Source organism: Venustampulla echinocandica (assembly GCF_003357145.1).
Source record: "Venustampulla echinocandica strain BP 5553 chromosome Unknown scaffold_3, whole genome shotgun sequence".
Taxonomy (NCBI): domain Eukaryota; kingdom Fungi; phylum Ascomycota; class Leotiomycetes; order Helotiales; family Pleuroascaceae; genus Venustampulla; species Venustampulla echinocandica.
The window spans coordinates 1274661-1302091 of NW_022474208.1; the positions used below are offsets into that span (position 1 = coordinate 1274661).

At 48.7% G+C, this 27431-nt stretch overlaps 7 protein-coding genes across 7 annotated transcripts; 5 read left to right on the forward strand and 2 right to left on the reverse strand.

Moving 5' to 3' along the window:
• Positions 1-404: 404 nt before the first annotated feature.
• Positions 405-4693, forward strand: BP5553_06039 (Pyruvate carboxylase; the record flags this gene model as incomplete). Its single annotated transcript, XM_032014662.1, has 12 exons — positions 405-537; positions 654-674; positions 737-744; positions 811-822; positions 890-927; positions 983-1014; positions 1074-1193; positions 1244-1305; positions 1364-2214; positions 2275-4274; positions 4330-4520; positions 4577-4693. 12 exons carry the CDS (start codon positions 405-407, stop codon positions 4691-4693), a joined length of 3585 nt encoding a protein of 1194 aa, XP_031869343.1.
• A 1255-nt stretch (positions 4694-5948) lies between these two features.
• Positions 5949-7374, forward strand: BP5553_06040 (Eukaryotic translation initiation factor 3 subunit M; the record flags this gene model as incomplete). The annotated part of the gene is made up of 2 exons (XM_032014663.1): positions 5949-6586; positions 6648-7374. The coding sequence occupies 2 exons, from the start codon at positions 5949-5951 to the stop codon at positions 7372-7374; spliced, it is 1365 nt and encodes a 454-aa protein (XP_031869344.1).
• Positions 7375-7804: 430 nt separating this feature from the next.
• Positions 7805-14996, reverse strand: BP5553_06041 (uncharacterized protein; the record flags this gene model as incomplete). The annotated part of the gene is made up of 7 exons (XM_032014664.1): positions 7805-8451; positions 8690-9042; positions 9291-13177; positions 13234-14502; positions 14552-14672; positions 14724-14770; positions 14838-14996. 7 exons carry the CDS (start codon positions 14994-14996, stop codon positions 7805-7807), a joined length of 6483 nt encoding a protein of 2160 aa, XP_031869345.1.
• Positions 14997-15680: 684 nt separating this feature from the next.
• BP5553_06042 (Uncharacterized protein) lies at positions 15681-17397 on the forward strand (the record flags this gene model as incomplete). The annotated part of the gene is made up of 2 exons (XM_032014665.1): positions 15681-16236; positions 16292-17397. The coding sequence occupies 2 exons, from the start codon at positions 15681-15683 to the stop codon at positions 17395-17397; spliced, it is 1662 nt and encodes a 553-aa protein (XP_031869346.1).
• Positions 17398-18632: 1235 nt separating this feature from the next.
• On the forward strand, positions 18633-20883 carry BP5553_06043 (uncharacterized protein; the record flags this gene model as incomplete). Its single annotated transcript, XM_032014666.1, has 4 exons — positions 18633-18705; positions 18758-18788; positions 18849-19165; positions 19220-20883. The coding sequence occupies 4 exons, from the start codon at positions 18633-18635 to the stop codon at positions 20881-20883; spliced, it is 2085 nt and encodes a 694-aa protein (XP_031869347.1).
• Positions 20884-22087: 1204 nt separating this feature from the next.
• BP5553_06044 (uncharacterized protein) lies at positions 22088-23963 on the forward strand (the record flags this gene model as incomplete). Its single annotated transcript, XM_032014667.1, has 3 exons — positions 22088-23035; positions 23093-23181; positions 23234-23963. 3 exons carry the CDS (start codon positions 22088-22090, stop codon positions 23961-23963), a joined length of 1767 nt encoding a protein of 588 aa, XP_031869348.1.
• A 1365-nt stretch (positions 23964-25328) lies between these two features.
• Positions 25329-26959, reverse strand: BP5553_06045 (Uncharacterized protein; the record flags this gene model as incomplete). Its single annotated transcript, XM_032014668.1, has 4 exons — positions 25329-25415; positions 25470-25543; positions 25597-26880; positions 26932-26959. The coding sequence occupies 4 exons, from the start codon at positions 26957-26959 to the stop codon at positions 25329-25331; spliced, it is 1473 nt and encodes a 490-aa protein (XP_031869349.1).
• Between the last annotated feature and the right edge of the window lie 472 nt (positions 26960-27431).

Here is a 27431-nt window from a genome sequence, read left to right on the forward strand (position 1 = left end):
GCGCCCCGCTCTCACTGCTGCTGCTGCTGCTGCTGCTGCTGCTGTGGTGCCCTGTGCCCTGCCCTGCGCTACGCTGATCTGTTTTGCTCCGTTCTGCTCTGCCCCTCCACGTCCTCTTACCGCCTTCATATATCATAAGAGTCATAAAACCACCAGCATCCTCACTCTGGAAACTATTCAATTGATTGCTCGACGACTGAGCTGATACCTTCTCGCTGCCCCTTCGCCCTCGCTGCAGCTTGTCGAGTTCCGACTCACCAGTTTGCCTGCCCTTCGTTCGAACTAAAGCGGGTCTAGCTAGCAAAGACAAGAAACCAGAGCTTGACTCAAGCCACCAGCCAGTGCGATCGATTGCCCATCCCAATCGCAACGGCGCAAAACCAAACAAAACTTCGCATAGCGGCATGGCAGACCTGGGCGATAGCAATGGCGCCGCCAGCGAGACCGTGATCGTGGGCGACATGGACCTCAAGCAGGAGCAGACCATCCAGCGCATCCGCGCCAATTCGAGCATCATGAAGTTGAAGAAGATTCTGGGTAAGTCCCGCCTACCCGCCCGCCCGCCGCAGCTTTTCGTGGGACAATTGGACAGGCTGCTCTTGGGTTTGAGAAGAAATATGGGCTAATTGTTTATCTGTTTTGCGTGGTTACAGTGGCCAATCGAGGCGAAATTCGTAAGTTATACCCCTCTAGAAAACATTCTCCGTGCTGTGCCAGAGCGCTGACTTTTCCATAGCGATCCGTGTACGTTCTCAATGGATTGGGCGAGGCGGGTGATGAAGACTTGCTGACCTTCGTCTGACGCTGCAGATTTTCCGAACGGTGAGTCTTTCTTCTTGGACTTACAATCCCCCCACTATGGTTTTTGGCAGCGGCTTACTTTGCATAGGCCCATGAACTGTCGCTTCAGACAGTCGCGGTTTTCAGGTAAATTTTATAGCCGGTTATACAATACAGAGGTGCAAGACTGACGCCGGGGCAGTTATGAGGACCGACTTAGCATGCACAGGCAGAGTAGGTGGTCCCCGATAAGAGCATCCACTGGCATCTACTGATCAAAACTCTGTCTGCAGAAGCCGATGAAGCCTACGTTATCGGAAAGCGCGGTCAATACACACCCGTTGGAGCATATTTGGCCGGAGACGAGATCATCAAGATTGCTCTCCAACATGGGGTTCAGATGATTCATCCTGGTATGGTGGAAACCCCTCCTCTGAGCAACACGGTGACCTAATTCGTGCAGGATATGGCTTCCTCTCCGAGAACGCTGAATTCGCCCGGAATGTGGAGAAAGCTGGCTTGATCGTATGTCTAATTCTACCCGATTATTTCCCTATTTTCTCCGGCTAACTATGCATTGTAGTTCGTCGGCCCCTCTCCAGAAGTTATCGACGCCCTCGGCGACAAGGTTTCGGCTAGAACCATCGCCATAGCAGCGGGTGTACCCGTTGTGCCAGGGACGGATGGTGCCGTGGACAAATTCGAGGATGTCAAGAAGTTTACGGATGAATACGGCTTCCCCATCATCATCAAGGCGGCCTACGGAGGCGGTGGACGCGGCATGCGTGTTGTTCGGGAACAAGGGACTCTAGAAGACTCCTTTAACCGAGCAACCTCGGAGGCGAAGTCAGCTTTCGGAAATGGCACCGTTTTCGTCGAACGATTCCTCGACAAGCCGAAGCACATTGAGGTCCAGCTCTTGGGAGACAACCACGGAAATGTCGTCCACTTGTACGAGCGTGACTGCTCCGTTCAGCGAAGACATCAAAAGGTTGTGGAATTGGCGCCAGCCAAGGATCTCCCAACCAGTGTGAGAGATGCACTTCTTAATGATGCTGTCAAGCTAGCCCGTTCAGTCAACTACCGCAATGCTGGAACTGCCGAGTTCTTGGTCGATCAACAGAACAGATACTACTTCATCGAGATCAACCCTCGTATCCAGGTCGAGCATACCATCACCGAAGAGATTACTGGCATTGATCTCATTGCTGCTCAAATTCAAATTGCTGCTGGTGCAACATTGGCCCAGCTAGGGCTCACCCAGGACCGCATTTCCACCCGAGGCTTTGCAATCCAATGCCGTATCACAACTGAAGACCCTTCCAAGGGCTTCCAGCCGGATACTGGAAAGATTGAGGTCTACCGGTCTGCTGGTGGTAACGGAGTTCGATTGGATGGTGGAAATGGATTTGCCGGCGCAATTATTACCCCTCAGTGAGTTTCCGAATGCCCTAGAGTGCTCGACATAGAAATCTATACTAACTGCTCGAGTAGTTACGATTCTATGTTGGTGAAATGCACTTGTCATGGTTCTACATACGAGATTGTGCGCCGCAAGATGTTGCGAGCCTTGGTTGAATTCCGAATTCGGGGAATCAAGACCAACATCCCTTTCCTAACCTCATTGCTTACACATCCTACTTTCATCGACGGCAACTGCTGGACTACATTCATTGATGACACGCCTGAGCTCTTTGACCTCGTGGGCAGCCAAAACCGTGCCCAAAAATTGCTTGCATACTTGGGAGACATTGCTGTCAATGGCAGCAGTATCAAGGGCCAGGTCGGAGAGCCCAAATTTAAGGGTGAAATCATCATGCCAGAACTCTTTGATGACGATGGAAACAAGATCGATACCTCTGAGCCTTGTCAGAAGGGGTGGAGAAATATCATTCTCGAGGAGGGCCCAGAAGCATTTGCTAAGGCCGTCCGTGCAAACGAAGGCTGCCTGCTTATGGACACCACCTGGCGTGATGCCCATCAGTCATTATTGGCTACACGTGTCCGAACAGTTGATCTCTGTAACATCGCTAAAGAGACCAGTCATGCTTACAGCAACCTTTACAGTCTTGAGTGTTGGGGTGGAGCCACATTTGATGTGGCTATGCGTTTCCTTTATGAGGATCCTTGGGACAGACTGCGGAAGATGCGTAAGCTTGTGCCTAACATTCCATTCCAGATGCTGCTTAGAGGTGCCAACGGTGTTGCATACTCTTCATTGCCAGACAACGCAATCTACCACTTCTGCGAGCAGGCAAAGAAGAATGGTGTCGATATCTTCCGAGTATTCGATGCACTGAACGACATTGACCAGCTTGAAGTTGGTATCAATGCTGTCCATAAGGCTGGAGGTGTTGTTGAGGGAACCGTGTGTTTTAGTGGCGACATGTTAAACCCAAAGAAGAAGTACAACTTGGAGTATTACTTGAAGTTGGTCGATAAGCTAGTGGCGCTGAAGATCCATGTTCTTGGTATCAAGGATATGGCAGGTGTTCTCAAGCCAAAGGCCGCCACACTGTTGATTGGGGCCATCCGCAAGGCACATCCCGATCTTCCTATCCATGTTCATACTCACGACTCAGCTGGTACTGGTGTTGCATCCATGGTTGCTTGCGCGAACGCAGGCGCTGATGCTGTTGACGCAGCTACTGACAGCTTGTCGGGTATGACATCTCAGCCAAGTGTTGGTGCCATTCTTTCGTCTCTGGAAGGCTCTATTCAGGACCCAGGTTTGAATATCCACCACGTCCGAGCCATCGACACATACTGGGCACAGCTTCGTCTTCTATACTCGCCATTTGAAGCTGGTTTGAATGGACCTGACCCTGAAGTGTATGAACACGAGATTCCAGGTGGACAATTGACCAATATGATGTTCCAGGCTTCACAACTTGGTCTTGGTGCCCAATGGGCCGAGACTAAGAAGGCATACGAGCACGCTAACGACTTGCTTGGTGATATCGTTAAGGTTACACCAACGTCTAAGGTTGTTGGTGACTTGGCTCAGTTCATGGTCTCCAACAAACTCACCTTCGACGATGTCCAGAAAAGAGCTGGCGAGCTCGATTTCCCCGGCTCCGTTCTCGAGTTCTTCGAGGGTCTTATGGGCCAACCGTATGGTGGTTTCCCCGAGCCCCTCCGGACGAATGCTCTACGTGGCAGACGCAAGCTTGACAAGCGACCTGGTTTGACCCTTGAGCCACTTGATCTGCAAAAGATCAAGAAGGAGATCCACGCCAAGTGGGGCAATGTTACTGAGTGTGATGTTGCCAGTTACGCAATGTACCCCAAGGTCTTCGAGGACTACAAGAAATTCATCCAAAAGTACGGCGATCTCAGCGTCCTCCCAACAAGATACTTCTTGTCGGCACCTGAGATCGGCGAAGAGTTCCATGTCGAGCTGGAGAAGGGCAAGGTTCTCATCCTTAAGTTGCTTGCTGTTGGTCCATTGTCCGATACCACTGGTCAACGCGAAGTCTTCTATGAGATGAATGGTAATATATTTCTGTGTGCTTCTCTTACTTATAGATTATGCTAATATCCTCCCAGGTGAGGTCCGCCAAGTCACCGTCGACGACGTCCTGGCTGCCGTCGAGAACACCAGCAGACCCAAGGCCGATCCCGGAGATTCAAGCCAAGTCGGCGCACCAATGTCTGGTGTCGTTGTTGAGATCCGCGTCCACGAGGGTGGCGAGGTTAAGAAGGGCGATCCTATTGCTGTGCTGAGTGCCATGAAGATGGTAAGTCCCCCTTGTTGTCTACCTGCAAGTAAAGCCTATTTAACTAATCCACGTAGGAAATGGTGATCTCCGCCCCACACGCCGGAAAAGTCGGAAACATCCAAATCAAGGAAGGCGACTCCGTCGCCGGATCCGATCTCATCTGTAAGATTGTCAAGCCGGACGGCAAATAAAAGCTTTTATAGCTATTTTTGCACACTTGGTAGAAAGAATATATGTAATCTGCGGAAGTGAAGTTCTTATTTTCTTAGGTAGAAGAATTTGGAAAGATGGATGGTTCTAGCTCTTAAAGCACGATGACAAATGGGAGTATAGATGGAGTCTTCAGAATGAGAAGGTAAGGCGGCGGTCGTTAGGTTTTTTCCTTGAGGTTTCAAATGCCGAATACAAACCAATACTTTTTTGAATTTTGGGGATTGGGTGTCTACGTATATTGCGAGTGAGGTGTTAAATTCGAAGGAGTTGATTGAATCCCAAGGGACCTTAGTAGCTCGTGCTCTATTACCTAGGGTATCCCGAAGAGCTCTTCCGTTCCGTATGAAGTACCCTCGTAGCTGTGATAGCGGTTTGTAATTGGCTTTCTATGCGGCAAAGGAAATGCTTTAATCGCTCAGCGTGGGTAGTTGCATATAGGGGGTGATATATATGAATACATAGGGTTAAGGGGCGAGGGTGGTATTTGGATAAAGAGAGTGAGTAAATAATATCCTGATATTTCAAATTTTAGCTATGGATTTGCTACTCTATAAAGTATCACAAAACTTAAATGTCTCAATCCGAACTAGTGATTTGATTTTTTGGCGAGATAAAGGAGCTTGAAGACTGAAATCAATAGCGGTGGAATGTGCGAATTACTCATTGGATTTGGTACATTCATAGTAATAATCAATCGTCAAACCAGTAAACTTCACATGTAGAAAGCCTAATTATAGGAAAAATTTTATTAAAAATTGTAGCAATAATGGCCAAGGAGCCACGATGTAGTCTACGGTTTCGGAAGAAAGCAATATCATCTTTGCTATCATAGAAAAATAGTACGAGAATCTATCCTGGTGGAATTACTATACAAGCACTTACTATACTTGTTACAGTTGGGAATCATCTCAAATAGCTCTGGTAAGACGAAAAGATTAATAGGGTAGAGACCGGGAATTGTATGTTCCTTGAGAATGGGAGAAGGAGAGCGGAGTTGAGCTGGCAAGTCAGCATGGTTGCTGGAGGGTCGTTGTTCCCGAGTGCTTTATCGTGGGACTGGGTGTGATTTATTTCCGCCTCAGGCGACAACCCCTCAACACTACATCAACCCTAGGCGATTATAACCTCCATCTGCCACAACACATCCAACTTGTTGTCACGTGCTGAGATTAATCACAACGCACCCCCTCGGTAACTATATCCACACCAGGTCGCTTCATCCCACATCAAAAAATGAACTCGCTCGTTGACCGCGATAAAGTTCACCACAGAACTGAGATAGCAGCTGTTCTTGAGGCCGAAATCCTTAAAAACCACTTGCACGCCCAGTCCGCCATCATGCAGTACTGCTTTGTTGAGGGCACATTTGCTGACCTGGCACGCGATTTGGCCGAATATCTCCATGTCACCGCTGAGGTCGAACCCCTCCTCGAGGCAAATAGCAAAGATGAGGTTCTCAAGAGATTGGTGACTGCTTCGGCGGCCCTCAATACCTACCCAGAGAAGGAGTTTACTGCCGCCTACAACCTCCTGGTTTACCTGGTTATGCAGTCTCCCAATGTCAATATGTTCCTACCGCGCATGTGCGACAGCCTCACAAAACCGATTACCTCTGCCCCTCAAAACGGTCCCGGTCTTGCCCTCAACGTTCTCACCACCATCTTCAACCTGATGCAGCCCGACAACGATGTGCGCTTCAATATATTCCAGGCTATTATCCGCCAGATCAAGGCTTGTGGCTTGTTTGAGACTCTGCGCCCGCAGCTGGCGAAATTGGATCAGTGGATCGGTGAGTGGGATTTGGACGAGGAGGACCAGCGCAAATTATTCGGACAGTTGGCGGACGCTGCCGAGGATGCTGATAAGAGAGAGTAAGTCATGCCTTATTTTGGGACTCTATATAATTTATTTACTAATTCTCGGGTTTTGCAGAGAGGCCTACCAATTTATTCTGAGATCTCTCCGCACCTTCCAATCCTCCGAAGTTTCAACAAAGGAAGCCCAGGACCTTTCGCTTCGCGCTCTGAAATCCGCTCTCCTTTCCAACACCCACTTTGACTTCAGCGACCTTACCTCTCTTGCCCCTATCCAAGCCCTTAGCGACTCGCACACTGAATATTCCGAGTTGCTCGAGATCTTCTCTGAAAAGGAACTTGAGGATTATAATGACTTCCGGGATGAGAATGAGGATTGGATTGAGAAGGAGGGTCTGGACAACAGCGTGCTCCATCGCAAGATGAGACTCCTGACATTGGCAAGTGTTGCGGCTAGCTCCAACACCCGGGAGCTCGAATACAAGCGCATTGCCAAGGCACTCCAAATCCCGATCGAAGATGTCGAGACCTGGATCATTGATGTTATCCGGGCAGAGTTGATCGAGGGTAGAATGTCGCAGCAGCAACAAGTCTTCAAGATCCACAAGACTACCTACCGCGTCTTTGGCGAGAAGCAGTGGCGCGAGGTGGCTACCAGACTTGATACCTGGCGCGCAAGCCTGAGAAATATCAAGGAGGTCATCAGCAGGGAGCGACAACAGGCAGAGGCCCAGAAAGAGCGTGAGATGCACGACCTTGAGCGGAAGGTTAACGGTATGGGTATGGGACGTAAGCCAGGCACAGTTGGTGGCAAGGACAACATGGTCGAAATGGGTACTGATTAAATGGCCGAGGACAGAAGTGATATGTTCTCCTGAACATTCTCTTCAGTCCCGCCTATTAAATATCAGAGGCCATTCACGTCCGGCGTTGGGGTGTATTATCTGGCTGCATAGCATCTGGCATGATGCGGGAGAATTTCTCATGCTTTAAATGAAGTTCATGAGCGATATGTTCTCCCAATCAGATGGGATACAACGGATGCGATAGACTACAATCATAAGCGTTGTATTCTTCGATTTAAAATTCAATCAAATTTCAAAGTTCATAAACGATGTATTCTACATCGCCTAAGTTACATAGAAATTCAGTAGGCTAAAATACATGCAGTAGTTCTAACAGTTAATGAAACATTATAAATGAGTGCCCATCCTCTATGCCTGATATCCCTCATCGTCCCCGTCTATTCCCATCTCGCCGACGCCCTGAAGTCGATTAAAAGTTCTTGCCTAAAGCACCCTCAAGCTTCCCTACAGTATCCTTATACACGTCCTTTGGGGAATTCGAAGCCGAGACCTTCAACAACCGTCCCTGCTTCTCAAAGTAATCCACAACCGGCATACTGGTGTCCACAAACGTCTTAAACCTCTTCTTGATACTCTCCGCATTATCATCCGCCCTTCCACTAGTCTTCCCCCTCTCCAACAACCTGGCCTCCATGACCTTCTCGGGGCAATCGAAGAACAAGACGTATCTCGCCGGAACAACCGACTCCTCGAACTTCAGCGCCTGATCCATCTGTCTGGGGAACCCATCGACCAAGAACTTCCCCTTGCCCTCCTTATCCGCGCGCACCACCTCCGTCATGGCATTCTCCAGAAGCTGCACCGTCACCTCCATGGGCACGATCTTGCCATCGCGGATATACTCCTTGATCAGATCGCCAAACTCGGAGCCCTCGCGGTTTTGCTCTGCGCGCAGCAGGTCGCCCGCTGATAGATGCGTGAAATGATAGTCGCGGACGAGATTCGCGCACTGTGTGCCTTTCCCTGCACCTGGACCGCCGAGGACGAAGAGCACTGTGACGTCGGAGGGGGAGAATGTCGGAGTGTCTTTCTTAGGAGCGGCGATCTGGGAGTTCGCTGGAGGTGTCATGTCTAGTTATTCGAAAGAGACACCGGCTTCGTTAGCTAACTGTCTCCGTAGATCCAACGATAAGAGAAGGAGGGCTTGGTTTGGAAACTTTGGATGAGACAACAGGCACGAGTTCTAGGTCGACCTTAAAGCGGCTCTCGAATTTTTGCTGAGCTCGAGCGAGGGTTGTACAATGTACATGTATGGTGGTTGGGTATGGAAGGTTGAACACTTACCAGTACCAACCCGACTCCTCACCATCAATATATACGCTCCTGTTCCCGCGAGCGTGATGGCGATAAAAGGCCATATCTTGAACGGGTTCTGGCCCGGACGCGGATTGGGGCCGCTTTCGCCTGTCGCGTAGCTGCGTCGCCCTCGGGGAGCTCGAAGGTTGCGGCATATTATTGAGCTGCGGGTCTTTTGTAATGGCGTCCATTGCTGGCAGAGGAAGCGCCGCGAGAACAGCCTTGGGAGGGGAGACGCCATTGTGAGTGAGTGGCCGGTTGAGATGTGGAAGATGCTGAGGTGGAAGCACAAAAGAAAAAAGTTCGGGTGCCTGGCTCGTGAGGATGGCATAATTTCGGAACGGGCCGCCCCTATTTGGATGTGAATAGGGGTTCCGCAACCACTGTATTATATACTAGGTATGAGATGATCCTTCGACATAGATAGTTTATGTATATATAGTTAGTTAGATATCGTATTCGAATTTAGTGATCCATTAGTGGGCTTATGCCAGGCTTAAGAAAATGCAAACCGTATATTATCCATTGCACATCGAGGGGTTCTATAGAATAAGATTCAACTCAACACTCGGTCTATTTTATCGCTAACTATAACTCACCGAAGACATTTAATAACTCTATCAAGAACAGCCTGGACTCCAGGGGACCTTTCAGATATCCTTCCTTCCTGGGCCATTTTCCTCATTTTCTCTTTGCACGCCTCCCTCTCTTCCGTAGCAGTTCCAAAAACGCCGCGATCAAGAGCTTGAACAATCATCTCCGCAGCCTCGCCTCTCTTGATTCTCATGCTCTCGCTCCCAGATCCACTAGGTACATCGAGCAAGGCGAAGAACCCGACGGCTAGGTCATAGCTACTGGTACTTTGTACTTGCTCTCGCTGGCGGAGACCCTCGAACAGGGCTTTGGCGCGTTCATAGAGCGCCATCTTGGTGGCATTTGTGACTTTGGTAGAGGCAAAGACCTTCTTAGAGATCTCTAACAGATCTGGTAGGTGGGATAACGGAGAATGATCAGGGTGCTTTGTGTTAACACCGCGGAATAAAGCTGAGATGCCGTTTGTCACCAACATATCTTCCGTTTTCCCGGGCTTGTTGTCATCCGAAGTATCCATCTTATCTTCACTAATGACGTCTTCAAGTATTGGTGTGACGACGTTCGAGATATCATCAAACATGTCGATGTCTATACGTAGTTCGCTATACCCCCCCAAGCTACTAAATGCGTGAGGTCGATAGGTCTCATTATTTCGTTTTGCTTCTCGGATGGCGATCTTTTTCATCTGGGCAGCGATGCTAGGATCCTTTTCCCAAAAGGGCTTCGCCGCCTTAGTCAATTTCACAAAGGCCTCGAGGACAATTTCCTTGCCATCAAAGGTCTTGAGGGCGAGGGCTTTCTCCAAAGCAGGCCAGATGCCGGTAGCATTTACACTACTGATCTCCGATCCAGATGATGTAACAACATCCGCGATGGTTAAGGCAGCGGTGTGCTTGATGGTCCATCTCGGAGATTCGAGACGCTCAACAGCTAAACCGTTGATTTCTTTCGAATAGAGAAGCACCGCCCTTGAGCCACCCACATTCTCGGTCCACGTCTTTTCAAACTGCTCCTTGACGTGCTCATCAAAGTCATGCTTGGCGAAGAACACAAATGGCAAAAACGATGATGCCCAGGCGTTAAACCGGTCCGTAGCAAACTTTGAAACGGCATAGATAATATCTGCCGCTACTTGCCGGCGAGTCTCATCTTCTCCTTCGAAGTACAACTTCCTCGAATAGTCTGCGAGACGTGATAGGGCGTCGTCGCTTGCAAGGCGGGCTAAATATCCAGCAGATCTAGCATAGCCAGCACTAACTGCATTGTTGCGATCCAGAACAGCCTTCTCTATCAATTTCAAGAAGGTATCGGCATGACTGCGGAAGACAAAAGTGTGTCGTGTGGCAAGACTGACGAGAATGCCACTGCAGCCAATCTTCGATGGCATACCAATGCTAGTTTTGATAGCATTTTCAAGGCGGGGAACGACTTCCTTCATGGTTGGTTCATCTAGGATGTCGAGACAGCGCTCAATAGCTTCCATGATAGGCGAATGCGATACTGCTGTTGACCTAGCATTATCAATCTTCTCCTCTGTAAGATTGTAGTGGGCTGCTCGTAGGTAGATGTAGTCGACCCCTTCGCCTTCTAATGTGCTTAGGAGGCCGATCAACTCCTCAACTAGATTAGGTACGAAAGCCGTTAGAGCTTTTCCGCCACTTTTGACAAGCTTCAAAACCGTCAATGTTGCAAATACTCTGACTTCTTTTGCAGAACTCTGCATACCCTGTTCCGAGAGAAGGAATGGCATAACTTCCTTGAGCATGGCTTGAGCACTCTTAGAGGAAGTCCCGGCCTCAAGTTGCCGAACAATAATTCCCGTCAAGGCCATGCTAAGAGAGAGAGCAGCCTCACGAACAGATAATTTGATATCATCAAGTACCTTGAATGCAACCTGCCAGATGTTGTGAAGGTGCTTCTCATACTTGTCAAACTCCCTGCCTTGAACAAGGTCTGCAATGGCTGCACAACTTGCTTGTCTTGTTCGCCACTCTTTGCCTAGGATGCTAGTCAAGAGGTCTGCCAAGATGTCATCAAAGTAGAGGTCGATTGTTGCACTCGAATCTTTGACAAGGGCGCTCCAGATACCGTTCATTGAGCGTTGTACGTTAGGATTGGGGTCGAACCGATACCGATATAGTTTCGGGTAGAGCTTTGGATCGATCTCAGACTCGGAGAGTATATTGCTCAGCCCGAATCTCCCGAACGCTGCTCGAGTCGACCAGGTGGCAGCGTTCGCCGCAAGGGACATGAATTTGTACACCAAACTTTGGTCACCAACCTCATTCGCTAACGATATGATGTCTTTATACGATGTGACCGATTTTCCTTCGCCCGTGGGCAGTGCACCAGGCTCGAAGAGCTCAGTCTCCTCGTCGACTTTGAGTTGCGTACTACTGCCGGTGAACGACGAAACCAAGTCATTTACAAGCTTCTCCCGCAGCGTCGCATCTCCCTGCTCATAAACAAGACTGAGACCACGCGAAGCAGTTTCTTGAACAAGCTCATCACGAGCGGAAAGTAGACCCATGAAGGCAGCCTGACATTCTCGTAAACGCGATTGAACTTCATCTAAATGGCCACTGTACTGAATCAGGCAGAAAAGCCAAATACCAGACGCCTTTTTCAATGACGGTTTGGTCGTCTTGCAGTCCTGTAATAACTTGGCGAGGAGGGATTCGGCCGTGCTTGGTCGCTTCTTTCGTCCTTCATAACTGGCATCTACATCTAGACTGAGGAGGAGAACGTCGGAGTCCCAGCACGCACCCGCACAGCTGAGGGCTTCTCCGATAGAGAAGTGGATTTCGGCCTGTTTTAATTCGTAGAGTCCGTACAGGGTTGAGAGGATTGAAGAAAGGGGCCCAGATTCCGGATCCTCGTCGAATACAAGAGATAGGCGACCGAGGGTAGAGATTGCCTTCTCGTTGCCCTTTTTTGCTTCAGCAGCCAACAAATCAATGATAGTGGTAGGCTCTGAGGGGGAGCTTTCGATGCGTGCAACCGTTATGACGCTAGAAGCACTTAGCTGCCCAATTGCATTTAGCACGGCCTCTTTCGTAGTGGTATCTTTTGCGCCAGCCAGAATCTCAAATAGCAAATTGATAACTTCTTGAACAGTATCATCGCTTATGGTATTGAGTCGGCCATAGTATGAAGCCCGGCTGAGTAGATAGCCAATTGCAAGAATTGAGCCATGGACCTTGTTTGATTCCGCGCCCACAGCAGTCGCCCAAGGCTTTATATCGGCCGAAAGTGATTCGACCAGTTTATGGATCGAGTCGGTAGTAGTCTCTGGATGCGAAGCAAGAATCCCAAACGCCCGCGAAGCAATCTCGCGTGTTGCTATGTTATTCGACTTGATAGAAGACAGGAGCTCAATAGCCCTTCCAGCAAGGCGACCAATGGTCTCACTGGGCGCTATTGAAGCTATTTCGACGAAGCATTTGCCACAGCCCTCGAGGCCATTTCCATCTTTCCGCAACATGCCTTCCAGAGCCGCAGTGAGATATATGTGTAACGCATCCCGGTCAATAGTCTTAATGTAGGCCTTGGTGAGCTTTCGGGCCTGCTTGTCAGAGCGAAAGAGAACATCCAGTTGGCGCTCCCAATCCGCATCGACATCAAATGAAATTTCAGATACTTCCAAGGCAGCCATCAGGAGCATTTGACGACAGTAACCAACGGCGGACGAGAAAGCGTTGATCTTTGTTCCGGAGAAATTTCCAAAGACAGATACCCCATCAATTTCCATGCCGCTCTTCATGCTATTGGCAACTGTCGAACTTTCGAGGATGCTTTGGCCAGTGAAAAATACCTTGACCATCTCGCTCCAATCAGGGAGGGGACAGTCAGAAGTAACTGATAAGTTCAAGAGTCGGTACCAATAAGGATCCTGTGATGGCAACAGTTAGATTTGCCTATAGATAATAATAGGAGGATAAGACTTACCAGGCCCTTTTTGCCCTCTTCTATCACATCACTGCGTTCGTCTGTACGACCACCTAGGGCTAGTATATCGATCCATCGTCCAACGATATCGCTATAATCAAGGCATCGATTCGCCCAACGTACAGTGGAGAACCGAGCGCTCCGCACAACACCGTCGCCTTCCACTAACGTCATGTACTTCAGGAGCAGCAAGCGTAACTCGCGCTTCAATTCGGAGTCTAGTGGGGGGGCGAATATATTTAATAGGCTCGAAAGAGCGCCTTCAATGCTGACGAATATGGTCTCTGAAGACCCTTCTTCTGTCAACGACCGGAAAAGCCATCGGACGAGTGACAAGTCTTGCTTGAGAGCAATGGACGGAGTGGTCTTGGCTAGAGATCCCAGTGTCTCATAAGCCAGAGCTCGTAAAGAAGCGGCGTCCGATGATCTGTCATGAGGGACAGGCCAACCTTGGTCTTCAATATAGCTCCGCAATAAGTCAACCAATGGAGGAGCGACCTGCTCAAGATCCTTAGCTGAACCTACGCGCGATACCCAATTCATATAGTTAAATAATGCATTTCGGAATTTCACGGTCTCAAGGCCTTTGGCTGGGAGATTTGTGTTGTCGTCTGGTTGAATTGCCTGTTGCACAAGTTTGACAATTTGCTGCGGAAATGTTGTTGAAATTGCGGATTTACTCAGCAAGACGAGTAATCGTGTCTGAAGAGCCGGCTTGAGAGTAAAATAGATTTGCAGTAGATTACGAATCTTCTCAGAATCTTCAAGTGAGATGGCTGACCGCTTTAATATGTCATCCCCTGCGCCGGAAATCCGAGAATTGGTATCCCCAGATGCAAACAAAGCCGGCAAGAACCGCTCGTCATCAGTGAAAGCGCCACTCGCCAGAAATCCCAGAACTCCAATTTTTGATTGTGCCAAATTGAGACCTTCATCAGAGGTAGGATCCCAAGTCTCTTGCTTTCCGTTTAACGTCAGGAACTCGTACTCTGGGACTGTAAGTCCAGGGCAGGTAACACCAGACGCCGTAGAGCGAACCACTGTGAGGAGCATAAGTTTGCCGAACCAAGTGGCAACGAATCTCGCGTCTTCCACATGCTCATCAAGTCCAAGCTGCTTTCTCAGCTCGCTGTCTTCCTTGCTTCCACGCAGAGGTAGTTTAAGGCGTGGTAATAAGCGTAGAAATAGATTAAATAGGGTGGCACAAGTTGGCTTTCCTGAGTCTTTGGCTAGTCCGTGTAATATCGTGGGCAGCAAGTTCATTTGCTCCTAGTTCTTGTTAGTATCTACCCCCTCTATTCGGGGAGAACTACGTTACTGTAGACGATAGTTTGCCAACACTCTGCTGTATGAACATGAGGTCGAAGTGGCGGATCATGGATGACTCCGGGTTTTCCTTGTACTGCTTCAAGAGCGCCGCTACCGGCAAAACAATCTCCCTGCGAATATGGTCAGGACGGAACAGAATTTATTGGGATTTCTGCACAAACGGATTTCCAGCGAGACGAATCTTGATATGTTGGCACGTGGATATCACCTAGAAGGAGTTAGCATTCGTGGTACATCACGTGGGGGTCAGCGTTGGACTTTCAACTCAGACATACCTTGTTCCGGACAGCAGCATAGTCACTAGCTAATTTCAGGAGCAGCGGTGAGAGATATATCTTCAGCATCGACTCCAATTTATCATCCTTTGCAAGAGCTATACGCATCTCCACTTTGCCAACGAGCTCCAGCTCTCTGGCCTCTGTGGACGAAGCCATCTTTCTGCTTATTGTATGCAGACGTGATGGTTTTGGGTCCTAGCATTACAGTCAAATCACTCCCGGGGATCAAAACACATTTTTATAAGAAGCCGGAATGGTGGAAGAGGCGACTATTCACAGCAGGCAGTGTATTACGAATAGCGTTGTCGTGTTGCGCGTTGTATTTGCCTTGTCCAAGTTGGATCGGGCTGTTGAAGTGGCAACCGGCTCTCAGGCTCCAAGGCTGCAACGCTGCATCCCGCCGAGCTGTCAGCCTCGTGCGGTGAGCACGCACTCCAGCGTGGCCTTGCCCTGGCACTTGTGCATGTTGCCGACAACTAGAGGCGGCAAACGTCACGCATCCACCTGCACCATCCATTACCTATATCCCCCATCCCTAATTCTTATACCCTCCCGTCACACGATACATATCTTATACGCGATGTCTACCAAATCAGCAGAAGGCGCTTACTGCTACTTCTGATCTCTCGTTTGCATTCACTTCACTTAGATCAAGACGTGCTTGGATCCCACCTTTCTCCTGCACAGATTCCGTCGCCCCGCCGTCTTCACCCCACAGCTACAATTACCTACAACCCCCAAATTCTGCCACAACTCTTCCGGCAATACTACCAAACCTGCCACTCCCTCAGCTCGAAATAACACCATATAAGCCTTCGACATACGAACCATCTGCCCACCATGGATGATGCTGTGGATACCTTCATGGCGTTTACGGGGGCGACCGCTGATGTGGCAAGGAGGTACTTGCAGATGACGGAGAACGATAGCCAGCAGGCAATACAGCTCTACTTCGACTCTCCAGATCTGGCAAGTGGTTTAGATCAAGTTCAAGGCGCTCAAGCGTCCACGCCGCCAATACCGACATCTACACGGCCTCAGCCGCGAGCGGCGACGATCGGGCGCGAGGACGCTGCTGGTGTTGTCCATTTAGATGACGATGACGAAGATATACCTATGCAAGATGAAGGCGGCAATGAAGATCGACAAGCGGCCTCTGCTACGGCGATAGGCCGAGCTGCAGACTACGAAGATGATGAGGCTATGGCTCGGAGAATGCAAGAAGAATTATATGCTGGTGGCGATGCTTCTGGAGGGTTTGATGCCGATGGTGTGCGGGCCCCGATTGAGCGTAGGACAGAGACACTCGTCGGAGGTCCGGAAGAGGATTGGGGCCGGGATAATATGATGGACGCAGTCCAGCAGCAGTTGAGGTTTCGACGACAACCGCCTGGAGGTATGCCGCTCATCCGCACTCTGAAGTCGGATTTAAAATACTGACGGTTTAATAGTGGCGCCCGGTGTGTTTAATCAACGACCAGTTCAGTCGATCTGGGATGAATCCTCTGATGCCGGAGCTCGCCGTCGCGGGTTAGCTGAAGCTACTGGTGGAGCATCTGAAGCATCATCGAAAGCCGCTCGTCTCGCCGAATTATTTCGCCCGCCATTCGAAATCATGAATCAAATACCCTGGGACGATGCTCGTGACAAAGGCAAGGAAGATTTGAAATGGATATTAGTCAACGTCCAAGATCCGTCTATCTTCGACTGCCAACAACTCAATCGCGATATCTGGAAGCACGAGGGTATCAAGGAAGTCGTCAAGGAGAACTTCATTTTTATGCAGTACTCTAAGGATGACCCCAGAGGAAACCAATACATCAACTACTACTTCCCTTTGAAAGATAGCCAGGCTGCCTACCCACACATCGCCATCGTTGATCCCAGGACTGGTGAACAGGTCAAAGTATGGTCGGGACCACCAGTTCCTATTCCTGGAGAGTTCCTTATGCAGCTTGTTGAATTCCTGGACCGTTACAGTCTCGATCTTACAAAGAAGAACCCTGTAGCGAGACGAAAGCCCGAGAAAGCAAAGTCCGTTGACGTTGATCGACTGACTGAAGAGGAGATGCTTGATCTAGCGCTGCAGAACAGTCTCGCAAATGGTACTACTAGCGGCCCCAAGGAACACGATCCAGATGATCTCACCAAAAGCTTTGGAGATGTGGGCAAGGGCAAAGGAAAAGAGGTTGACCGCGGAACTGCGGATACAGATATGGAGCCCACAAATGGACACGCCACTGAACCCGAGGATATAGCAGCTACGGCATACTCTCAAGTATCAGCCAATAACCCACATACGGAGCCGGATCTAGGTCCAACCGTCACTCGAATTCAATTCAGACATTCTAATGGACGAGTTGTACGGAGATTCCAAGCTGATGATCTAGTTCTACGCATCTATGAATGGCTCAAGGCGGATCCTTTGGACGGAAAAGCCGGCATTCCATTCGATCTGAAAGGCATGGGTAAGGACTTGAGCGAGCATATGGAGGACACCATTGAACAAGCGGGGCTTAAGAACGGGACCGTCATGGTAGAATATCTCGAGGATTAGACAGGGCACCCACGGAGGATTGACTCATTACATCATACTAGGCGTTCATGTTTTCACCAGGCCCCTAGAATTGGTTGGCATTTTCAAATGTTTAAAGGAATTGTGCTATCTCGGGGTCTGGAGGTCTTCGCTACTGGCGTTTACAATATCGCCTTTTAATGGCGTGGGCATGCCCTTCCCTTTCCCTGCATCTAGAAGTCGCGGTTTTCAATTACGCTAGGACATAGAATGAATGAATGAACGAGACATTCTGAAGAATGCTGTTTAAAATACGTCTGTGATGCAACAAGAAAGGATCTAACAGGTTAGTCGTGATTCACAGCAGATGTCCCAGAACTAAATTTTACACGTAATACAGAGTAGGCTCCCACAGGCTGTAATCGCGGGCCAACTGTTTATTATTATTATTTGCTGCTTATTATTATTATTATTACTACTGCTGACCCCTGGAGCAACCGCAGCCAAGTCGCCGCCACGCGAGCCTGAAGATGCATTAATTGGCCCTCGCGCGACCTCCCGATTGACAACAACAAACAGCCAGCAAACAACCTATAATTCTCCGTAATATTAAAAAAGCAACCCCGAGGCTGTAGACATCGCCACGATTAAATGGCTCTCATCTGTTCGTACAATAATGTAACATCCCCTTGATATCAGATCAGTCTCGTTCCTGGCAGCCCTAAACCAGTCGTGCGAGCCTTCCCCGGATATTGATGAAACAAGCATTCCGGCGGCTGGTTCCTGCATCCCTCTGTCTGTCCCGCGCTGCTCAGCAACCGTTTTGCTTGTGCTGGCAGATGCTTCCGCCAGGTCAGCGTTACTTTAGCCGCGGTCTTTAAGAAACAACAAGAACAGGAATCCTCTAGCTTTGCGCCAGCTTCACATTCTCGATATTTTGCTGTAGAACCTGGCCTTGCTGGATATTCCACAGCCTCCCTCCCCTCAACGCTCAACCCCGCCAATCACCACGCTGACGAACTGTCCTCGACCGCGTTTCTCGATCCCAACTCCTTCAAACCCGGCCTAATAGCAATCTCACCCCGCGGGCCGCCTCTTATCAATTCTGCCTCCGGCGAAATTCTTGCGTAGTGGCCTACCGCGTCCGCGGCCGCCAACCCTCCCACGCATCCTCAGGACATCGAAGGCCCTTCCTTCGCCAGGCCACCGAGCGCCGATCTCACATTCTTTTCACCTTTCCTTGTTAAGGCCCAATTGGTATAACCCAACCGAGCAATATGGCAAGTGGAGGTGGCACGATGGGTGTCGTGGTAGATCCGGAGACTCTTTATACCAAGCAAAGCTGCATAGGTATGCAATCAAGATCTGCCAGTCCTGGTAAACTGATTCTGACTCGTTACAGGCGGCGGTAGCTTTGGCAAGGTATACAAGGGGTACGTGTTTCTTTTGGTTTATTACCGTCTCTCACCGACATGCAGCTAATAAGGCACCAGGGTTGACAAGCGGAACGGGCAAGCTGTTGCAATCAAAGTAATCGATGTTGAAAATGCCGACGACGAGGTCGAAGATATCATACAGGAGATATCGATCTTGTCCGAACTCCACTCCCCATATGTTACCCAATACCATGGATCATACTTGAAGGGCTCTGACCTATGGATCGTCATGGAATTCTGCTCTGGTGGAAGCTGTGGGGACTTGATGAAGCCAGGAGCGATTGGGGAGGATTATATTTCGATTATTATACGGGAGTTGCTGCTTGGCCTGGACTACCTTCATGGCGATAAGAAGCTACATAGAGATGTCAAGGGTAGGATGACTCCCCCAAGCTGTTAGAATATTTTATGACTGACCTATATCACAGCGGCCAATGTTTTACTGGGCTCTAACGGACAGGTCAAGTTAGCAGATTTTGGGGTTTCGGGGCAGCTTTCCGCAACTATGACGAAGAAGAATACTTTTGTGGGCACTCCATTCTGGATGGCTCCAGAAGTCATCAAGCAGTCTGGTTACGACCATAAGGCGGATATCTGGTCATTGGGAATTACGGCGCTCGAGCTCGCCAATGGAGAGCCACCTTACTCTGACATTCATCCCATGAAGGTCTTGTTTCTGATACCCAAGAATCCTCCACCAGAACTCGAGGGTAACTTCTCCAAAGCTTTCAAAGAGTTTGTTGAGTTATGCCTCCAGAAAGACCCGAGAAAGCGGCCGTCGGCGCGGGAACTACTAAAACACCCGTTTGTACGGAGGGCAAAAAAGACCTCATACCTCACTGAATTGATTGAAAGACATGAACGGTGGGCTGTACATCATAGAGGCGAGGATGATGATTCGGATGATGGTCGAGAGGACCTTCCACGCACAGTCCCTGTAAACGATGATTTGTGGGATTTCGGTACTGTGCGCCCCGTTGGGGGCAGAGGCGCTGGCAGAGGAGGTCTCAACACCATGGGAGATTCTGCAACGAATGCCAGATCATCTCGGTCTTCAGAGAGCGAGGATGATTATGCCGAGCGACCAAGAAGTTCATCGCCAAGTAAGATGAAGGATTCAGGATACATGTCTACGGCAGATACAGTTAAAGCGATGAACTCTCCTATCACCGAGTACCCACGCCAAACATCCCCACAGAGACGGCCAGTTCCAAGCCTACAACCTCAGTCGCCTTCAAAAGTTCCTTTACCACCTTCTCCGGAAAAGCTACGTGTGGCAGCACCGGACGCTCCGAAAACTCCACAACATTTCCAATCCCAACAATGGAATGATTCTCCTGATTACGATCGTTCACTGCAAGAGCAGCTGCAAAGAGATATGGGCTTTCTGAATATTGGAGCAACCCCTTCTCCTCAGCCGGAAAATTCGGTGATTAACAGAGCCTCTCAGCCACTTGCGGCACCTCCACGCCCACCAGCACAACAACCTTTACCAAAACTTGGGCCTCTAAAATTACCTGAAATTCCGCCCTTCCGAGGGAGCCCCCAACCTCTCCAACAAGTCACTAATCAGTCCAATACTGCCACACCTAAGCAACCAGTCCCAAACCCAGGCCCAGCCATGATATCGCAAAACGTTAACCCCCGCCAACTTGGGCAACAGCCACTTCCGGCACTTCCTTCTAAACTTCGAGACAGCAACCCTTCGCGAGAAAACCTCTCCTCAGAAGCATCACGAGCACCTGTTGCTATGCCTTCCCCCGCACCTGCAAGTCCGACTGGCGAACTCGACGCTCTCAACGATGTGATATTCCCGGCTCTTGAAGAAGCTTTAAAGCGCAGGCAGGTCCGACTTCAACAGGCCTTTAGAGGCACAGGTGCCACGCCGAAACAACAACGAGCACAAGCCGCCCACGAAAAGCTACGGAAATTAGTTTACAAATTAGCACATGTCTGCAAGGAGATCGATCATTGGGACAAACAAGAGCCGGTAGGAATGGCTAACGGTGTCGACGTGTTCCTGGAGGGGTTATTGGAGGAGATTCTAGTTAGAGTTGAGCCTGCCGATGACGATGGAGATGATACGCGGTGATATACCTATGGATTAACCATAGCAATGGATATGTAAGGAAATTGGTGGCGTTGATGGTTTTGATGATTGTTTATGAGAACGCTCGAACCAGAGCCTGGAGCAGCGGGGACGCCATAATAGTTTATGACAGAGCTGTATGAGTCGAGGATTATGTGTAAATACCCTAGAAATATTCATGAGAAAATGCTTTACGCCTGGCTGCGCCGATGTAGAAATCTTTGTGCTTGATGAATTTCGTTTGCGCGAGGCTTATCATTTACTTTGAAATGCACACTATTCCAATTCCTACTCTGGCCATATTGGATTGGTACAATCCTCGGGCCCTACTTTACCTATTTTAGTAACCCAAAGATGCTAAGACATATCGAGAGACTAAGCTTCATTTATTAATATCTCGACGCTTTACTTCCTTTCGGAGCTTACATTTCGCAAAGCACTGGGCTGCAAATCAACGAATCATATCACTTCAACAACGCATACCTTACCATTAGAAGGAGGCATGTCATAGTTTCCGGATTCATTACCTGGCAACCCTTTCTTTCCACTTTGACTCGAGGCCGTTGGAAGTTTGCGGTAAATACAAAGCCAAGGTTGCCTTCTGCTGCCCTACTACAACGTCACAAGCTCGCATAAATAATATATTTATGAAAATTGATTTATTATTCTAAGGTCAGTTTTGGTTTTCCTGTTCTTATTATCACCTCAGATGCTGTTATGTTCACCATTTCACTGTATCTTTGATCATCTTGACTTCTCGACTTCTTGATTTTGCACTCCCTCAGGTTTAGAGTCTAGGATTTTTCTCGCCATCTCCGTGTTCACATCCTCAACATCTAAACTTAACAGTCTAGTTCTCACCATTATAATTCGCCGGAGGGGGGGGGCTACTGTCAACCTACCATCTTTACTTCACCGGCCACATCATACAGTGTGATATTTCTATGGGATTTAAGGCTGCACCTTCCCACCTTCGGTAAAGGTCTGCTACGTAGTTGCAGGTCTGTTCCCAAGACCTCCTTTTGACCTCGCATTTCACTTCTTCCCCTCCCACCTTTCAAAGATCCGTCGTCTGAGACTCACTATTCGAACTTGGTTCTGGGAATATTCCTCCAGCCCAATTCGCCCTTTGCTTTCAACCTTCAAGCCGTCAAATAACATGCGCTAACACCACCGCCCTTTAAGATCTTCACCAACCGTCGTCCCCATGGCAAAGGCTTATCAAATGGACTCGAACAAGCAGGCCGCGCCCCGGAAGGCCATGAATTTATCCTCTCCCACCGGGACAGGCACGCCATGCTCTGCTGTTAAATCCAGTTTAAGATATTTGTATAAGACCCAAAGCAAAACTGGAGAACACCCAACGGTCGCTTGCGCAATTGGAACCTCTCCAGGCTCGAGCAATCCAGTTGCGAAAAAGGCTTCGACTACAGCTGAAGACAATATCACCAAGGAAGCTCCTGTGCTATTAGCTCCTCCAAGATCTAGACATGAACTAGGTGGTACGGTTATTGCTCATGGTACATATTCTGGGCTGTTTCAAGACCGTCTCGCAAGGCAAGGCAACGGTACATCAGAAAGCCCACCCGAACCAGCATCAAATATCAAAGTTGAGCCAGAAAATAGCCATGAAATCAGCCGTGGTCTCGGTACTGATGCTATGGAACAACTAGCAATAACAAGGCCAGAAGGAGAAATATCCGGGAGCCAATCAGGAAGACACATCGGATTCAAACCAAAGAAAGAGTTCGAGACCTACTACTCTTACTTAGAAAGCTGGTCCGATGACGACGATGAATCAACCACGACCGAGAGTAGTGGTGTGCAAATGGAGGAGATCACAGTGAAGGTTGAGGAAGAGTTTGACTTGAAAGCTGTCGAGCTTCTGAACATTTTTCCAAAATATAGTATGGAAAGTTGCAAATCTATCGTTAAGGAAGCTCATGGTAATTTGGAAGTTGCATTTTCACTTATGGAGAAGGAAAGAGGTAATGATTTGGAGGAGGATCCCATTGAAAATAATCACGACGGCAATATCGATCCCTTCAAGACACATAATGGAGTGAAAGTGGAAGGGGAAGACGATATTTATCTCGCAAAACCAGGTGATGAGGCATCCACTGGTCCCCGTCACAAGAGAAAATGCGACAGTGCTGTAGGTTATTCCTACCTTACTTGGGAAAATGTGCTGCAAATACTGACTAATTTATAGCACCCCGCGGAGGACTCATCCCCGAAAAGACCTCGTATCGCTGAAGAGAAGGGCGCTATGAGCCTTGACCCAGCGGAGATGTGGGTCGAGTAAGTCTGATCTCTAGATACCTGATAAGATAGATTGCTAAACCCACAGTAGAGAGTTTTTCTCCGACGGCCAGGGAGTAACTATCACTTTGGAGTCCGTAAAGCACCCATGCAAATTCCCAAAGAAGTTTCTGATGAAGACATTCGGTTTCTTCAGGGATCACTTTAGTGTACCTAATACCGAAACGCAGAAGGTCAGTATGCGAGGCGTCAAGAAGGAAATCTTTGATCCAATAGTTCAATGGGCGGTCTGCAAACACATCCAACTCGATCCAGAAAAGTACACCATGCCGTCAAACAGAATTACAGGCATTCTAGATATGGTCGAGCTTGCTGACAAACTGGGTTTGCCCGGCTTTGGGCATGGCATGTCTATCGACCTCACAACCATATTAGCCAAGGATCGGACGGCCCTTAGAGGCCACCATATTCGCAAAGCATACACGTTCGAGCCGTCCCACCCTATTCAAGCCGTCTTCGTCAAGGCAGCAGTACGTCCTTTCTTGGAATTTCGCGATGTTGAAATTGGGAAAGACAAAAGTATGGCTTACGGGGACGATGATGCATATTACAGCAACGATGCTCGCCGTATCGCTTTCCACGGGGATCTATTTCAGTTTGATCTGCAGATGAGGCTTTTCCCCAATTTCGAGCTGCAGCTGATGAGGGCCGCAAAGGATATTTGGCATTCGAGGATCGTGGAAACGAGGCGTGGAGGACGAAACCCTATATTTACGACATTCCTAAAAGATCCGTTGACAGGGGAGCGCTTCAGAATTTGACCCTTACTCCTTTATTAGGGTAAGTATTGATATTACATCGCACATTTATGCATACTTGCCTAACTATCTACCTATATCATTCACATATCGTTCCATAAGGAGTTTCACTTGTAATTTGTGCAGATGCGAAGTCGAATAGGTGTTGCCCGGAGGGCGATAAACTCACCTACCGTAATTTGTACATCGCCAGACAACTTGGTGCTTCTTCGCTGTTGTCTCCCTGAGCAGAAGGAATATGGCCGCATCGCGGTCCTGCTGGGAGACCTGCTGGGCGCTTAGGAGAGAGCTCAACGTTCAGTAGCACAAGCAGCCATGAGTGGCGCTGATACAGCCTGTTGAGGATTCGCCGCATATATTCTTAATACTTTGTAGTTGGTGGGTTGAAATACACCAGTACATACGTAGGTAAACAATTCGAGTATGCGACTACAAACGGGAGATAAACATGAATGGATCTTACTCTAGGTCAATTCATTTTCAAAGGCAAGCATATATCCCTAGCAATGGACAGCATCATCTACTAGCGGTGTGTCATGTCAATTTTTTTTTAGGGCGATTATACGTCCCTGATATATATATGGCCAAATAAGCAAATTATCCTTTAACGAGTACAAGGGCGTGGCACTTGGTCAAGTGTGTTCTGGTCAAATTGTACTTCGTTATCGCCAGGGACGACAGGGCAAAAAAAAGGGGAAACAACAACAAAAATGCGACCACAACAAAAGTCGACAAGAGATGTAGGCAATTCGACACCGGGCCGAACTCTTTTGCCATTTTAAATCATTTTAGTATTATTTAGAAAAAGAAAATACCTAATATAGGATTAAGTTGAATTTATTTTGGGATAGCTTCCTTTTTTGGTTGTGGGGTTGGTTTGGCGAAGATGGGCAGATCGGTTGGCAGTCACCGCCTAGAAGGTGACAACAATGTGGCAAATTGCTAAATGGTACGTATCGATCTATGAAGCAAAGGGGTGGGTAACAGATTGTTACCCATTTCGGGAGTTATTTCCTTCTCCGATTTAGCTACGCGTAATATCTTGCTAATTTGGAAGCCTCGGGATATTTTGGTGAAATATTCTGAAAGTCTAGACATAATTTAACGCCTCTATCCTCGCTCCCCAAACAACCGCTAGTGAAACTGAAACTGGATGTATGAGTGACTCGAGAGACAAGGGCCCCGTTGCCTCGCTTGTTGTTTTACACGTTCCAAATCCGATTGAAACAAGGTGCTTGGGGAATGTTGGAACATAATTCAGATGCAACAAGAAGGAGTGGTAGTAGAGCAGAAGAGCAAAAGAGGAGGAAAGCAAGGTAAGATGTGATCTACAATAAAAGTCCAAATATAAACTATTCAAGATGTTCTTTATAAGCGGGCCTTCACCCAGAGACCGAGCTTCTCTAGCCCGGCTTCGCCATCATAAATATCACGCTCCACAGCACGAGAATTAATCTGGTTATCGGTCAGCGTTATCAGGAGATAATCTCTCAGAAGCGAACAACTTACATGTTTCGGGCGTAGGTCGCTGACTTTCTCCACACCGAGAAGTCTCATGCAAGTCTTCATTTCTGCTTCCAGAACTTTTACGATAGTCAGCATCATCTTGTAACAGATACCAAAAGGGGCCACTTACTTTCAAAGGTCCTGTTGACGCCCTCTGTACCGCCAGCTCCTAGCCCGAACAATGCAGCACGCCCGACACCTACAGCCTTAGCACCTAAGCATAATGCCTTGACGACATCAGTGCCTCTTTTAATGCCACCATCAACCCAGACCTCAACTAGGCTGAGAACCTCGGGGCAATATTTCCTGATCTCTAGCAAGGTATGAATAGCAGGCGGGGCAGTATCAAGAGCGCGACCTCCATGGTTTGATAAGATGATCGCCTTGACTTGGGGAGCATACTGCGCGGCCAAATAGGCATCCTCATGCGTCTGAATACCCTTCAAGACGATGGGTAACGAAGTGTGTTTGGCTAGCCAAGGGAGCGTGTTCTTCCACGTCAAATCAGCAGCTGTCCCCCAGAACAATTGCTGGCCAACTCCACCGCCGCCCGGTCGAGACTCGCCACTCTTCACCGCTGACGTGACAGGTAGTTTAGCACCTAAATCTTGAGATTTCTCATCATGCTCTCTCTTCCCAGGGACCGGTGCGTCTAGAGTTAAGCAAATAAACTTGTATTTATCAGGCATGTTGTTGATTCGGACCAGCATATCTTCACTCTTCTTTCTCTCGTTCTGCACATATAACTGCCATCCAAATATCTGACCGGGCAAGGATCCCTCCACTATTTGCTCCGGGGTCATAGATGCGTTATTAGAGATAATTTGCATGGCTCCGAATTGGCTGATGCCCTGCGCGATTCCAAGTTCTCCATCAGGATGTGCCAGCCTCGCCATTGCAGCAGGGGCTACAAATAATGGCATCCCAACATTGTGTCCCACTAAACTCGTGGTCAGATCGCACTTCGTACAATCGACAAACACGCGTGGCCGCAATAGAATCTGTTTATAAACCTCATTGTTGAGCCTCTTCGAGATGAGATCATCGCCCGCTGAATAATAGTATGCCCAGCACTTCTTCGAGATCTGCTTTGTGGCAACCTCCTCAATCTCATCCAGATTCAATAGACTCCGCATCTCCGGCGGGCCCTCCTCGTCTTGATCCTTCTGGGCATTGTCTGCTTCGGGCTTCGGTAGTGTGTCCGGATCAATCTTCCCCAGCTTGGCTTCCGGCTTCAGATTCGATTCTAATGTCCCTTGAGGATGGATAGGATCGTATTCTTCTGTTGCGTCACGGCCGGCCAGTTTTAATATGATTGAAGAACCTCCGGGATGGCTGGGCAGGAATTCCGTCACGTCCCAGACATCGCCGTAGAGACATACCCAGCAGTCATCTGGTTTGTTGTGTTTCGCCACTAATAAATGATTAGCTGGGTCTATTCAAGGTGTCGTAGAGCTCGACGTACGTTCGGCAGCATCAAATATTTTCGCCATGATTCTATAGAGCACGAAATTCGACAAACCACCAGCAATTGTTTAATTTTAATTAAGGAATGGATGGACAATATGAAGTTGTTGTCTCGGCATTTAATAAACCGGAACGGCTCCAGAGCCCAGGATCCCGTCAAACACCGGCCCAGGTCGGTAGGAGTACCATAACGGCCTGAGGCCAAGAGTGGGGGTTATTATGACTGGTGGAATTATTCTTTCCATAGATCAATTGAGGGATTTTGATGTGATTATAATTAGCTAGCTAGGTTGATTCTTAAGCCATGAAGTTATATTGTTTACAAACAGATTGGGGTTTTGCAAAAGCGGCGACATGTCTTGATAGTAGAGCGTACGAGTTTATGCGTACATTGCGGAGTAGACAGGGAGTTATAGGCACAGGCTCTACAGGGGGTGGCCTTAGCTGGTAAAGCTGATTAAAAGCCCTCTTCCCGCTGGCTAGTACAAAGCAGGCTGG